The sequence below is a fragment of the Anomaloglossus baeobatrachus genome, chromosome 11 (assembly GCF_048569485.1).
Source record: "Anomaloglossus baeobatrachus isolate aAnoBae1 chromosome 11, aAnoBae1.hap1, whole genome shotgun sequence".
NCBI classification, from domain to species: Eukaryota; Metazoa; Chordata; class Amphibia; order Anura; family Aromobatidae; genus Anomaloglossus; species Anomaloglossus baeobatrachus.
The window spans coordinates 13907234-13919034 of NC_134363.1; the positions used below are offsets into that span (position 1 = coordinate 13907234).

The window sequence follows — 11801 nt, forward strand, 5'->3', positions numbered from 1 at the left end:
CCTTAGGGAAGGTAAATAAAGTCTTATTTTATTTTAAGATTAAACTTAATGAAACAAACAAGACACAAGTGTTCTCTATTTGGAAAGAGTAAATAGAGAGGTCTTTTGGGTAACTCCTTATTGTATGGGCCATTACTGCATTGTTATCCCGGAAGCTTGGAATATGTGGTGTGTTATGGTATTACTGGAGAGATGTCATCCATCCCATAATACAATAGTTTCTTTACATTTCCAAAGAGTACTTATATCATCCCCAGATACCAGGACGAGTAGAAGAAAATCTGAGAAGATACTCATTCATCCACAATGAGAAACCTGGTCACTTTACTTTGCATGATCTCCGCTCTTGTCATATCAGGTAAGATGGGTGCCGTCACTCTCCAGCATTTACGTAAAGTATAACAAGGAGCATCTGCAAACTTTCCTGCATTATTTGTTTATGATTTTCAATAGGACTTTGCACATTTTAATTTATCTTGCACCTTTTTAGTAAATGAGGTGACATTAAGCCATTTTCAAAGATGGAAAACGATTTTATATCAACATTAGAATTTTTACAAATGCAATTAAAGTATTTTTTCAATTCTTCTCTTACCTGTCTAGTGCTATGTTCCTATAATTCCAAATGTTTTAAGTGCAGTGACTTTTATATATGGACCCATCGATTACTCTTCTAATTCTTTCAAATTTAGTGATAGTTCTAAAAGATTAACCTCTTACCAAAATATAACATACTATTATGTCATATGGTTTTCCTTTTTTATGAAGACCCCCTGTGCCAGTATAGACAGTACTACTATAGATGCCAGACTATGGCTGAAATTCATGGGACACTATAACTTTTGCTATACCCAAAAATACTATGTTATTACTAAATATAGGACAAGTGATTGGATGATCAAATATTTGAGTTCCCAGTACAAAATACATTAAAAAGTTCAAACAAAATGTTTTTTAAAATAGGAGATGAATAAAAAATATACTGGATTTTTTGGCTTATAAGACGTACCTCAAATTTAGAGAAAAAAAAAGGAAAAAAAAATATAGGGTCCGTCTTATAATCCAGTGGTGTCTTACCAGAGGGGGGCGGCAACGGTGTTGGAGCGGGGCGGAGGAGGCAGGGGCAGTGCGAGAATAGGGTGATGCTGCCGTCGGTGCAGCGGTGTCCCAGATGCTCGCTGCGGAAAGGTGGCGTTGAGAGGCTCTTTTGAACTGTGCTGTGGGCTCTGCTGCACTGCGCTGTGGGCTCTGCTGTATTGTGGGCTCTGCTACGCTCCAGACGGTAAGGCAGGGGCCGCCATCCTGAAAATTGGTGGTGTGGGCTTCAAAGAAATGGCGCCTGGAGTTGGCATGTGCGCATATTGAGCTATCGGCTCAATCGCAAGCCTAGATGTCTTCTGCGCATGCGCCACCTCTGGGTTCCACTTTCCTTAAGTCCACTGCTGCGAAATCAGTGGGTCGCAGACGGCGCATGCACAGATGAGCTCTTGAGCCGAGAGCTCCATTTGCGCACGCGCTGACTCCTGGCGCCATTGTTTGAAGCCCGCCAACATTCAGGATGGCGGCCCCTGACTCACCATCTGCAGCGCAGCAGAGCCCACATTGCAGTGCAGCAGAGTCAACAGTGCAGCGCAGCAGAGCCCACAGTGCACTGCTCACAGTACAGCACAGCGCACAGTACAACCTGCAGCATCGTCCCTGCCTCCTATGACCCCTATCTAACAGCCCCGGTAAGCTATATTTGGCTTATAAGACTCACACCTCATTTTTCTCCCAAATTTTTAGGAGGAAAAGTATATCTTATAATCTGAAAAATATAGTAGATGTTAAAATTATACTCCTTTCCCCCCCATAATAACCCAACTATTCATATAAGTCCAATCAATCAAAATATAATATTAATTTGTAAATACAGTTATGAGAAACAAATCAAAATGTCATTATTGTTTTTTTTGGCTGCAACAACATCACAAAAAGTGCAATAAGAGATGAAAAAAAAATTATATAACCCATAAGGATGTCAAACATATCACAAAAATAGGTCTTCACATACAGCCATGGCCGAAAATGTTGGCACCGTTGAAATTTTTCAGAAAATGAAGTATTTCTCCCAGAACATCATTGCAACTATATAAAGTATGTTTTGTTACACGTTCATTTTCTTTGTATGTATTGGAAAAATACAAACAACCAGAGATAAAAAGTCAACTTGGACATATGTTCACACAAAATCCCAAAAATGGGAAGAGAAACGTTTTGGCACCTTTCCAAAATTGTGTGGGAACAACTATGTTTCAAGCATGGGGTGCTCGTATATACTCACCTGGGGCAAGTAACATGTATGGGGAATATGAAAATCCCACCTGAAATCAGATAAAAAGGGGAGAAGGTCACTCAATCTTTGAATTGTCTGTCTGTGTGTGCCACACCAAGCATGGAGGCGAGAAAGACTAGATGAGAACTGAGGATTTGAGAACCAGAATTATTGAAAAATAACAATTTCAAGGTTACAAGTCCATCTCCAAAGATCTTGATGTTCCTTTGTCCATGGTGCACAACATAATCAAGACATTTACAACCTATGGCACTGCAACTAATATCCCGGGATGTGGACAGCAGAAAAAAATGATGAAAGGTTGCGATGTAGAATAGTCCAGATTGTGAATAAGCAGCCCCAATCAAGCGCCAAAGAAATTTAAGCTATCCTAGAGGCTCAGGGGGCATCAGTGATAGCACGAACTTCCTGTTGACGTTTGAATGAAATAAAACATTATGGCAGAGACCCTGGAGGACCCCACTGCTGACACAGACATTAAAAAAACCAGATTGCAGTTTGCCAAAATATATGTGAGCTTCTGGGAAAGCCTCTTGAGACCAATATAGAGCTGTCTAGTAAAATCATTCTAATCATTAGCTAATCATTCAAGCACATCTCCATATTCGTAAAGATCAAGTTACAAAAAAATAAGGTATAAAAAAAGTAATAAAATAAAATTTGGCTTGTATCAATATATAGACGACCGTTATAAGTCATGAAATCATGTTGCTGTAAGACCAAGTTATTTGCATGTGTTTTTGGCTGTGATTATGAAAAACATGATTGTAAGGATAACCAAAATATTTTTTTTTACTGACCTCAAATAACATCCCTGGATTGTCCATTCGATTTTCCAGTAATTTCTTTTAGATGTTACTCTTGCTTGTCCCGCACCTCTGAAAAATGTAACGTGTCTGAGACTGAATGCCTCGGAAATCGATGTATGACCGCCTGTCAATACTTTTACAGTGGTGAGTACAACTCAGTTTTCACTTTAATAAACAAAGTATCAACATCTGCACTCTGATTTTATTATGTCAAATTACTTATTTTGTAGGTGGAAAGGAGTGTAAGTCAATATATAAAGGTTGTGCCAATGATACTTTGTGTGGAATTAAGGGAGAAGAAATTATGGAAAATATCAGATATCGATTTCATGCGATTTGCTGCACTGGGGAATTATGCAACACTGCGCAATATGAACGTAAGTGTCATAATGCTACTAATTATAGATTGATTATACAGTTTTCATTGTATAGTTATTATTGACAAGTGGCAAAATACAGTCTAATGTAAAAGAAAAGTTTTTCAAACTTCCAATAAATGTTAGAGCACTGGAAGGTGGGGCAATAAAAAAAGGAATTATGGTGTTCCAAATTAGTACTAAGAAGGTATTCAAGAAATGGACATGTTTTGACAGCAAGCAAAGATACTTGGCATTTATTGGAATTAAATTAACCCCTTTATGACCGAGGATGTACCTGTGTGTTTTACATCATGAAGGGGTAATCACCTCCGGCTGCTGCGATGAGCTTGCAGCGATCTTTGCACATGTGTGACTTACAGGTGCAGGTGGATCCACAATCCACCCATGCCTGTTAACTCCTTAGATTGCGCTGTAAAAATGTGATGGTGCAATTGAAATGGCCTTTCCCCACCGCCATTGGAGGCCCCATGATGCAGTCACGGGAAGCCAACGGTTGCCATGGTAGCTGTCACGCGGGCCTTCTTCAATTTCACACAATAAAAGCAAGAAATGGATAAACCATCCAAAAAAGATTTATTCCAAGCAAAACAGTTGTCCAAAATATAATCCACCACACAGAGAGTAAAATAGTCCAGTAATGGCATAAATGTCCTGGGGAACAGTCACAATCCTCCAGCAGTCCTTCTCCAGGGAAATAGGGGTTTCTCGCAGTCTCTCTGGGATGCTGGCCGCAGCCTCAGCTTCTCCCTCAGAGGATCAACCTTGCTTCTTCTTTCTTGAAGTTCTCACCCTGAATGACCAATTCTTCAGGTAAGAAGATAGCTTAGGTGGATCCAAGTTCCCCTCCCCCAGAGTTAGGGACAGAAACACTAAGGGGTGATTACCTACAGACAATACAATGTACACACAAGGAATGCACAGAATGGACAGTGAACTATGCCTGCAATATGAACCTACACAACATGATACACAACCCCTCATATTCCACCATCACAGTAGCGATGGGTCATGTGATGACTCCTTTCACTATCATCACGTCAGTCCTTGTAGATCCAGCAAAGCAGCAGCTGTAACAGGATTGTAGCATTTCTGCTGATCAGAGTGGTGCAGCTCTGATCAACAGAAATGAATCAGCAATCAGACTACTGATCCTAGGAGGACTTGTACAATAAAAAAGTAATAAAAAAGTTTTAAAATTTTTTAAAAAAGATAAAAAACCTAAAGTTCAAATCACCTCCTTTCACCCCATTAAAAATTAAACAGTTAGAAAAATAAAAAGTATACACATATTTGGTATTGCCGCATTCAGAAATGTCTAGTCTATCAAAATATAAAATCAATTAACCTTATTCATAAATGGTGTAGAGGCAAAACATTCCAAATGCCAAAATTACGTTTTTGGTCGTTGCAAATAAAAAACATAGCATCTGCGCAAAAAAGTTACCATTAAAAATGTCAGCTCGAGACGCAAAAAATAAGCCGCCACTGAGCCCCATATTCTGAAAAATGAAAACGCTACGGATCGTGGAAAATGGCGCAAAAAGTGTGCCACTTTTTTGGACAAACTTCTGAACTTTTTTAACCCCTTAGATAAACGTAAACCTATACATGTTTAGTATCTACAAACTCGTACTGGCCTGAGGCATCACAACGACACATCAGTTTTACGATATAGGGAACACGGTGAATAAAACACCCTCAAATTATTGTGCAATTGAACTTGTTTTGCAATTTTTCTGCACTTGGAATTTGTTTGCCTTTTTTCAGTACACTATGTGGTAAAATGCATTCATTTAACCCCTTCACGACCTTGGACGGATCTATCCGTCCAGGATCGTGTCCCGTTAAGCCCCACCCCCTGCCATGGGCAGGCGGCGTGGATCGGCACACATATCAGCTGTTTTCAACAGCTGACATGTGTGCCTGCAAGCCGCGGGTGGAATCGCTTCCACCCGCGGCCATTAACCCCTTAAATCTTGCTGCCAAAGTCTGGCAGCAAGATTTAAATGCGCGCGGCCATGTTTGTTACTTACCGCCGCCCCCACCGGAAGTCACGTGTGTTATCACGTGACTATCGGTGGTTGCCATCGTAGCACAGGGTCATGTGTTGACGCCTGCTGCTATGATGTTTCACTTTCATTTTCCCTCGGCCGAGAGCAGAGGGAAAACCAAAGTGACTGTATCTGCTGATTACAGCTGTATTGCTGTGATCAGCAGATAGCGATCGGATTGCTGATTGCTATAGCCCCCTAGGGGGACTAGTAAAATAAAAAAAAAAGTAAAAAAAAAGTTTTAAAAAATAAAAAAAAACCAAAAAACCTAAAAGTTCAAATCACCCCCCTTTCCCCCCATTGAAAATTAAAGGGTTAAAAAAGAAATAAATATACACATATTTGGTATCGCCGCGTTCAGAAATGCCCGATCTATCAAAATATAAAATCAATTAATCTGATTGGTAAACGGCGTAGTGGCAAGAAAATTCCAAATGCCAAAATTACGTTTTTTGGTCGCTGCAAGTTTTACGCAAAATGCAATAACAGGCGATCAAAATGTAGCATCTGCGCAAATATGGTACCATTATAAACGTCAGCTCGAGACGCAAAAAATAAGCCATCACTGAGCCAGAGATCCCAAAAAATAAGAACGCTACGTGTTTCGGAAAATGGCGCAAAACGTGCGCCACTTTTATTGGACAAACTTGTGAATTTTTTTTAACCCCTTAGATACAAGTAAACCTATACATGTTTGGTGTCTACAAACTCGCACCGACCTGAGGCATCACATAGATACATCAGTTTGATCATATAGAGAACACTGTGAATAAAACATCCCAAAAACTATTGTGTGATCACACTTTTTTTGCAGTTTTTCCACACTTGGAATTTTTTTGCTGTTTTCCAGTACAATATATGGTAAAACCTATGGTTTAATTTAAAAGTACAACTCGTCCCGCAAAAAACAAGCCCTCATATGGCAAGATTGACGGAATAATAAAAAAGTTACGGCTCTCGGAAGAAAAGGAGCAAAAAACAAAAACGCAAAAACGGAAAGTGCCCGGGGGCTGAAGGGGTTAAAAGTACAACTTGTCCCTCAAAAAACAAGCCCTTACATGCCAAGATTGACAGAAAAATAAAAAAGTTACGGTTCTCGGAAGAAGGGAAGCAAAAAAAACCAAAAACGAAAAATGGAAAATTGCCCGAGAGTTAAGGGGTTAAGGAGTAACTCTACTTTTGAGTAACTTTTCAGAATAAGCTTTACAGTGTGTATTTATGAAGAATAACATTGTATCAGGTCATTATATAACTTGTATCCTGTATTATCATTTTTTTATTCTATAGGTTCTATTTCTTACCTTATAGTCACTTCTGCGCCCATTTCTCTCATGCACAGTACAGCACGCGGAGATGGATTCTTGCTCTTCATTCCTTTGTACAACTGCTGATGCAGCAGCATGGAATATGGTACTTCTGTGTGTTCCTCTGCTTGTTTCCTCAGTCTGCTCCCCACATATATTCCCTGCTCCATTTCCATAGCATATATAGGGCTGTGCCATAAGGAGCTAAAGTCATTTTTGTCTGAGAACAATGGAGTTGAGCTGTTTTGCAGATTGGATAATGAATTCAGGAGATGGGGAGGGAAGAAAAGGCTCATAAGTGGAGAAAGAAGCAGAATTCTCTCATAAGATGTATTACAAAGTTTCCTAAATTTGCACTTAGTTTATTTATTTTTAAAACATTTTGAGGCATTATTTAACAAAACGAATTTCGAGGACATTTCATCAGTTTTAGCATTTTACATTGGACACATTCAGGAATAGTGGCTGCAGAGCTGAATAAAACATTTGTTAATTTTGTATTTTTCATCTCTATTGCAGAAATATTAACCTGTAAATTTTACTTTCACATTTTAGCTGAGACCAAGGGAAAGTTAGAAGAAATTCTTGTTTGATGGAAGTTTTTCTCCCCTGCATGAATTTGATCAATCGTAAGAAGGGAAGTGTCATAAAATGGAAAAATAGAAAACGGCCCTAGAGAAGGTCAAACCTAGCTTTTTTCTCTGAGACATGTAATGACACACAACCCTCTTCTCAGTGATATGAATGTTTCCACTGCATAGAGTAGAGTAAAACTATATTTCATTACAAACACCTCTTTCATATTTCATTTCACAGCACTGAGTGTGGGGGGAGGGGAAATTGAGAAGAGCTATGTGTCATTACAAACACCTCTTGAATATTTTAATAGTTAACACTGTGAGTGTGGGGGAGGGGTAGTTGAGAAGAGCTATGTGTCATTACAAACACCTCTTGAATATTTTAATAGTTAACACTGTGAGTGTGGGGGAGGGGAAGTTAAGAAGAGCTATGTGTCACTACAAACACCTCTTGCACATTTTAATATGCAAAACGGTAAGTGTGGGGGTAGGGGAAGTTGAGAAGAGCTATATGTTATTACAAACATCTCTTGCATATTTCATTTTCAGCTCTGAGAGTGGGGGAGGGGAAGTTGAGAAGAGCTATGTGTCATTACAAACACCTCTTGGATATGTGATTTTACAGCACAGAGTGGGGGAGGGGGAGTTGAGAAGAGCTATATGTCATTACAAACACCTCTTGCACATTTTAATATGCAAAACTGTGAGTGTGGGGGTAGGGGAAGTTGAGAAGAGCTATGTGTCATTACAAACACCTCTTGCATATTTCATTTTACAGCACAGAAAGGGGGAGGGGAAGTTGAGAAGAGCTATATGTCATTGCAAACACCTCTTGCACATTTTAATATTCAAAACTGTGAGTGTGGGGGTAGGGGAAGTTGAGAAGAGCTATGTGTCATTAAAAACACCTCTTGCATATTTCATTTTACAGCACAGAAAGGGGGAGGGGAAGTTGAGAAGAGCTATATGTCATTACAAACACCTCTTGCACATTTTAATATTCAAAACTGTGAGTGTGGGGGTAGGGGACGTTGAGAAGAGCTATGTGTCATTACATACACCTCTTGCATATTTCATTTTACAGCACAGAGTAGAGGAGGGGAAGTTGAGAAGAGCTATGTGTCATTACAAACACCTCTTGCACATTTTAATATGCAAAACTGTGAGTGTGGGGGGTAGGGGAAGTTGAGAAGTGCTATGTGTCATTACAAACACCTCTTGCATATTTCATTTTACAGTTCAGAGAGTGTGGGAGGGGAAGTTGAGAAGAGCCATGTGCATTGCAGACACCTTTTTCATATTTAATACACAAAACTGTGAGTGTGGGGGTAGGGGAAGTTCAGAAGAGCTATGAGTCATTACAAACACCTCTTGAATATTTTAATAGTTCTCACTGAGTGTGGGGGGAGGTGAAGTTGAGAAGAGCTATTTGTCATTGCAAACACCTCTTGAACTGTTAACTCTGCTCATCTCCCCCTTACTCCGCATTCACAGTGCAATGAGATGAAAACTGCAAGAGGTGATTTTAATGACACATACCTCTAATCTTTTCTAAACCAAACAGGAGGTGTTGACATCCAGATCACAGAAAAGATCAATACAATGTGTTATTACATGTCTCACAGGGGAAAGTCAGGTTTGCCCTTTTCCGAGGATGTGTTCTTTTTTCCCTTGTATGACACCTCCCGTCTGCTTATGATTGTTCTCTGTTGTGGACATATTGGCTTGTAAAGTCAACATAATAATTTTGCTATGAGCAAGAGGGGTATAAGTAGGGATTCTTCTCTGGGGGTGTGTACTTTTCTCCTGAATGCTCTTGCCCAATCATACTCAAGAGGCGTCATTGAGGGGAAGAGGACACACCCCTATAGAAAAATCATTTTACTCAACTCTGCAACTACTGCTCCGTGATGTCGACAGTTTAACTTGTTACTGGTGAAAAATTCTCTTTAATTAGAAAAATAATTGTCTGTATTTCCAGTTGCTGAAGAAGATCCAACACCAAATGGTGTAATATGTCCAAATGCTTACTGTAATGACACTTTGGAGGAATGTATGACTGAGAAGACGATAAACTGCACCGGATCCATGAATAGATGTGTTGACTATAGGGGAAAAGTGAGGAATCCAGGTGAGAAAATGTGATGTTTTTGATTTTGCAATTATGTAAAATAAATCATATATTTTATAAATAATCTAAAATAAATCAAATTCATAATCTTGATCCATAAATAGTCATGTGCACACAGATCCGGGGCATAATTGATTGTTTAGATCCTTTCAATTTACCGGTACATTATTATTGTTTTAGACTGACAAACCAATCTGGCTGTCAGTAAAGAGTCTTATAACTGCAATGCTCCTCTGGGAAATATTTAAATTGTCTCTTCTGGGATGAAGGAAACAAACTCTAGCGCCACCTATTGGAAGTAGCAATCCTAAAAGTCAAAAGTGGCTCTTTAACAAGCCTTGTCCTATGACTTAAGGCTGCTTTACACCAGACAATCTATCGTGCGATAGATCGTCGGGGTCACGGTTTTTGTGACGCGCATCCGGCATCGCTGGCGATGCCGGCCTGTGTGACACCTCCTAGCGACGCAGTATCGCTCACAAATCGTGAGTCGGGTACTGCTCGCTAGGTTCCATAATATTGTTTAATTTAGTTGACCATCGTTTCTGTGGTAGCACACGCCGCTCCGTGTGACACCACGGGAACGATGAGCAGCTCACCTGCCTCCCGCGGCCGCCGCCAGCTCTATGTGGAAGGAAGGAGGTGGGCGGGATGTTTACGTCCCGCTCATCTCCGCCCCTCCGCTTCTATTGGCCGGCGGCCGTGTGACGTCGCTGTGACGCCGAACGTCCCTCCCACTCCAGGAAGTGGACGTTCGCCGCCCACAGCGAGGTCGCACGAGAGGTAAGTATGTGTGACGGGGGTTACTAACTTTGTGTGACACGGGCAGCGATTTGCCCGTGATGCAAAAAGGACGGGGGCGGGTACGATCGATTGTGAAATCGCCCAATCGGTCGTACCGTGTAAAGCAGCCTTTAGGATTTATACCAGATCAGAACCTCAATTTACAGACACGGAGTTTCAGGATGATTGTCCCTCATCAGTGCAAAGTATGAGATCTGATCTGGCTGTATGAGAAGCTCTAGTGGGGTCTACAGGGAAAACTGTTCTCTTTGCGGAGACTGACAAACCAATCTGGCTGTCAGTGGGGAGGAGTCTTATAGCTACAATGCTCCTCTGGGAAATATTTAAATTGTCTCTTCAGGGAAGAAGGAGACAAACTCTAGCACCACCTATTGGAAGTAGCAATCCTAAAAGTCAAAAGTGGCTCTTTAACAAGCCTTTTCATATGACCTAGGACTTATGCCAGATCAGAACCTCAATGTTTCGGGATTATTGTCCCTCGTCAGTGCAAAGTATGAGATCTGAGCTTCTCATATAGCCAGATCAGATCTCTTACTTTGCACTGACGAGGGACAATCATCCTGAAACACCGTATCTGAAAATTGAGGTTCTGAACTGGCATAAATCCTAGGTCATATGAAAAGGCTTGTTAAAGAGCCACTTTTGACTTTTAGGATCACTACTTCCAATAGGTGAAGCTAGAGTTTGTCTCCTTCGTCCCTGAAGAGACAATTTAAATATTATTTAGAGGAATTTTACCACATCTAAAAATTAGAGAATGTAGAAAAGATATTTTACATAGTTTCTGTTGTTTTTATGTCTACAGATGGGACAGTGGAGAAATATTCTATCAAAGGTTGTGTTAATTCTGACTGCTGCCGATACAGCTATGACAGCAACATTGCGATAGAGGAACAATACAGGGCGCTGCTTAAGTGTTAGATGTTGCAGCACAATCCAGAAGACCTCAGGAATAAGTTAATCACCTTCAAATTTAATGATATTTGTTTGATTTGTTTTAATTGCAAATAATATAGTATACAATTTGCAACACCTTCCATATTACCATCAAAATTACTTTTGGACTTGTCGTTGAAAGTTGTTTTTTTATCATAGTCAGTTGAATACAAGGCGATGTTTTTGGTCTACACTCTTGAAAATCCATAACACAATGTTACTGGTAATGCTGGGAGTTGTAGTATCCCAGCAGCCATATATTGCTTATAACCTCATGGGCTGCTCAATATACTGATATACTGGAAAAAATCAATTCTGCAACTTAAGTATTAAATTAAGATGTGATTTTCCTAGCTCTTTAATAAATTTTCACTATGCAATGTGTTGTCTCTGTATAAGTTCATGGAGAGGTGATAATAAAGGTTGGGTTACAAAGAAGAACTGATAAGGGTCAAATTGTTACCATTAGAGAG

General features: G+C 40.0%; 1 protein-coding gene across 1 annotated transcript; it reads left to right on the forward strand.

The window, feature by feature from the left end:
• The first annotated feature begins 306 nt into the window (after positions 1–306).
• Positions 307–11313, forward strand: LOC142256721 (phospholipase A2 inhibitor and Ly6/PLAUR domain-containing protein-like). Its single transcript, XM_075328576.1, has 5 exons — positions 307–358; positions 3175–3288; positions 3375–3521; positions 9439–9588; positions 11198–11313. The coding sequence occupies exons 1-5, from the start codon at positions 307–309 to the stop codon at positions 11311–11313; spliced, it is 579 nt and encodes a 192-aa protein (XP_075184691.1).
• Positions 11314–11801: the final 488 nt, after the last annotated feature.

Excerpts from the sequence above, each read along its gene's own strand:
- LOC142256721 (XM_075328576.1), top strand. The coding sequence starts at position 307 with ATGAGAAACCTGGTCACTTTACTTTGCATGATCTCCGCTCTTGTCATA. Across the intron at positions 3,289-3,374 it reads CTGTCAATACTTTTACAGTG|GTGGAAAGGAGTGTAAGTCA; the intron begins GTGAGTACAACT and ends CTTATTTTGTAG. Across the intron at positions 3,522-9,438 it reads CAACACTGCGCAATATGAAC|TTGCTGAAGAAGATCCAACA; the intron begins GTAAGTGTCATA and ends CTGTATTTCCAG.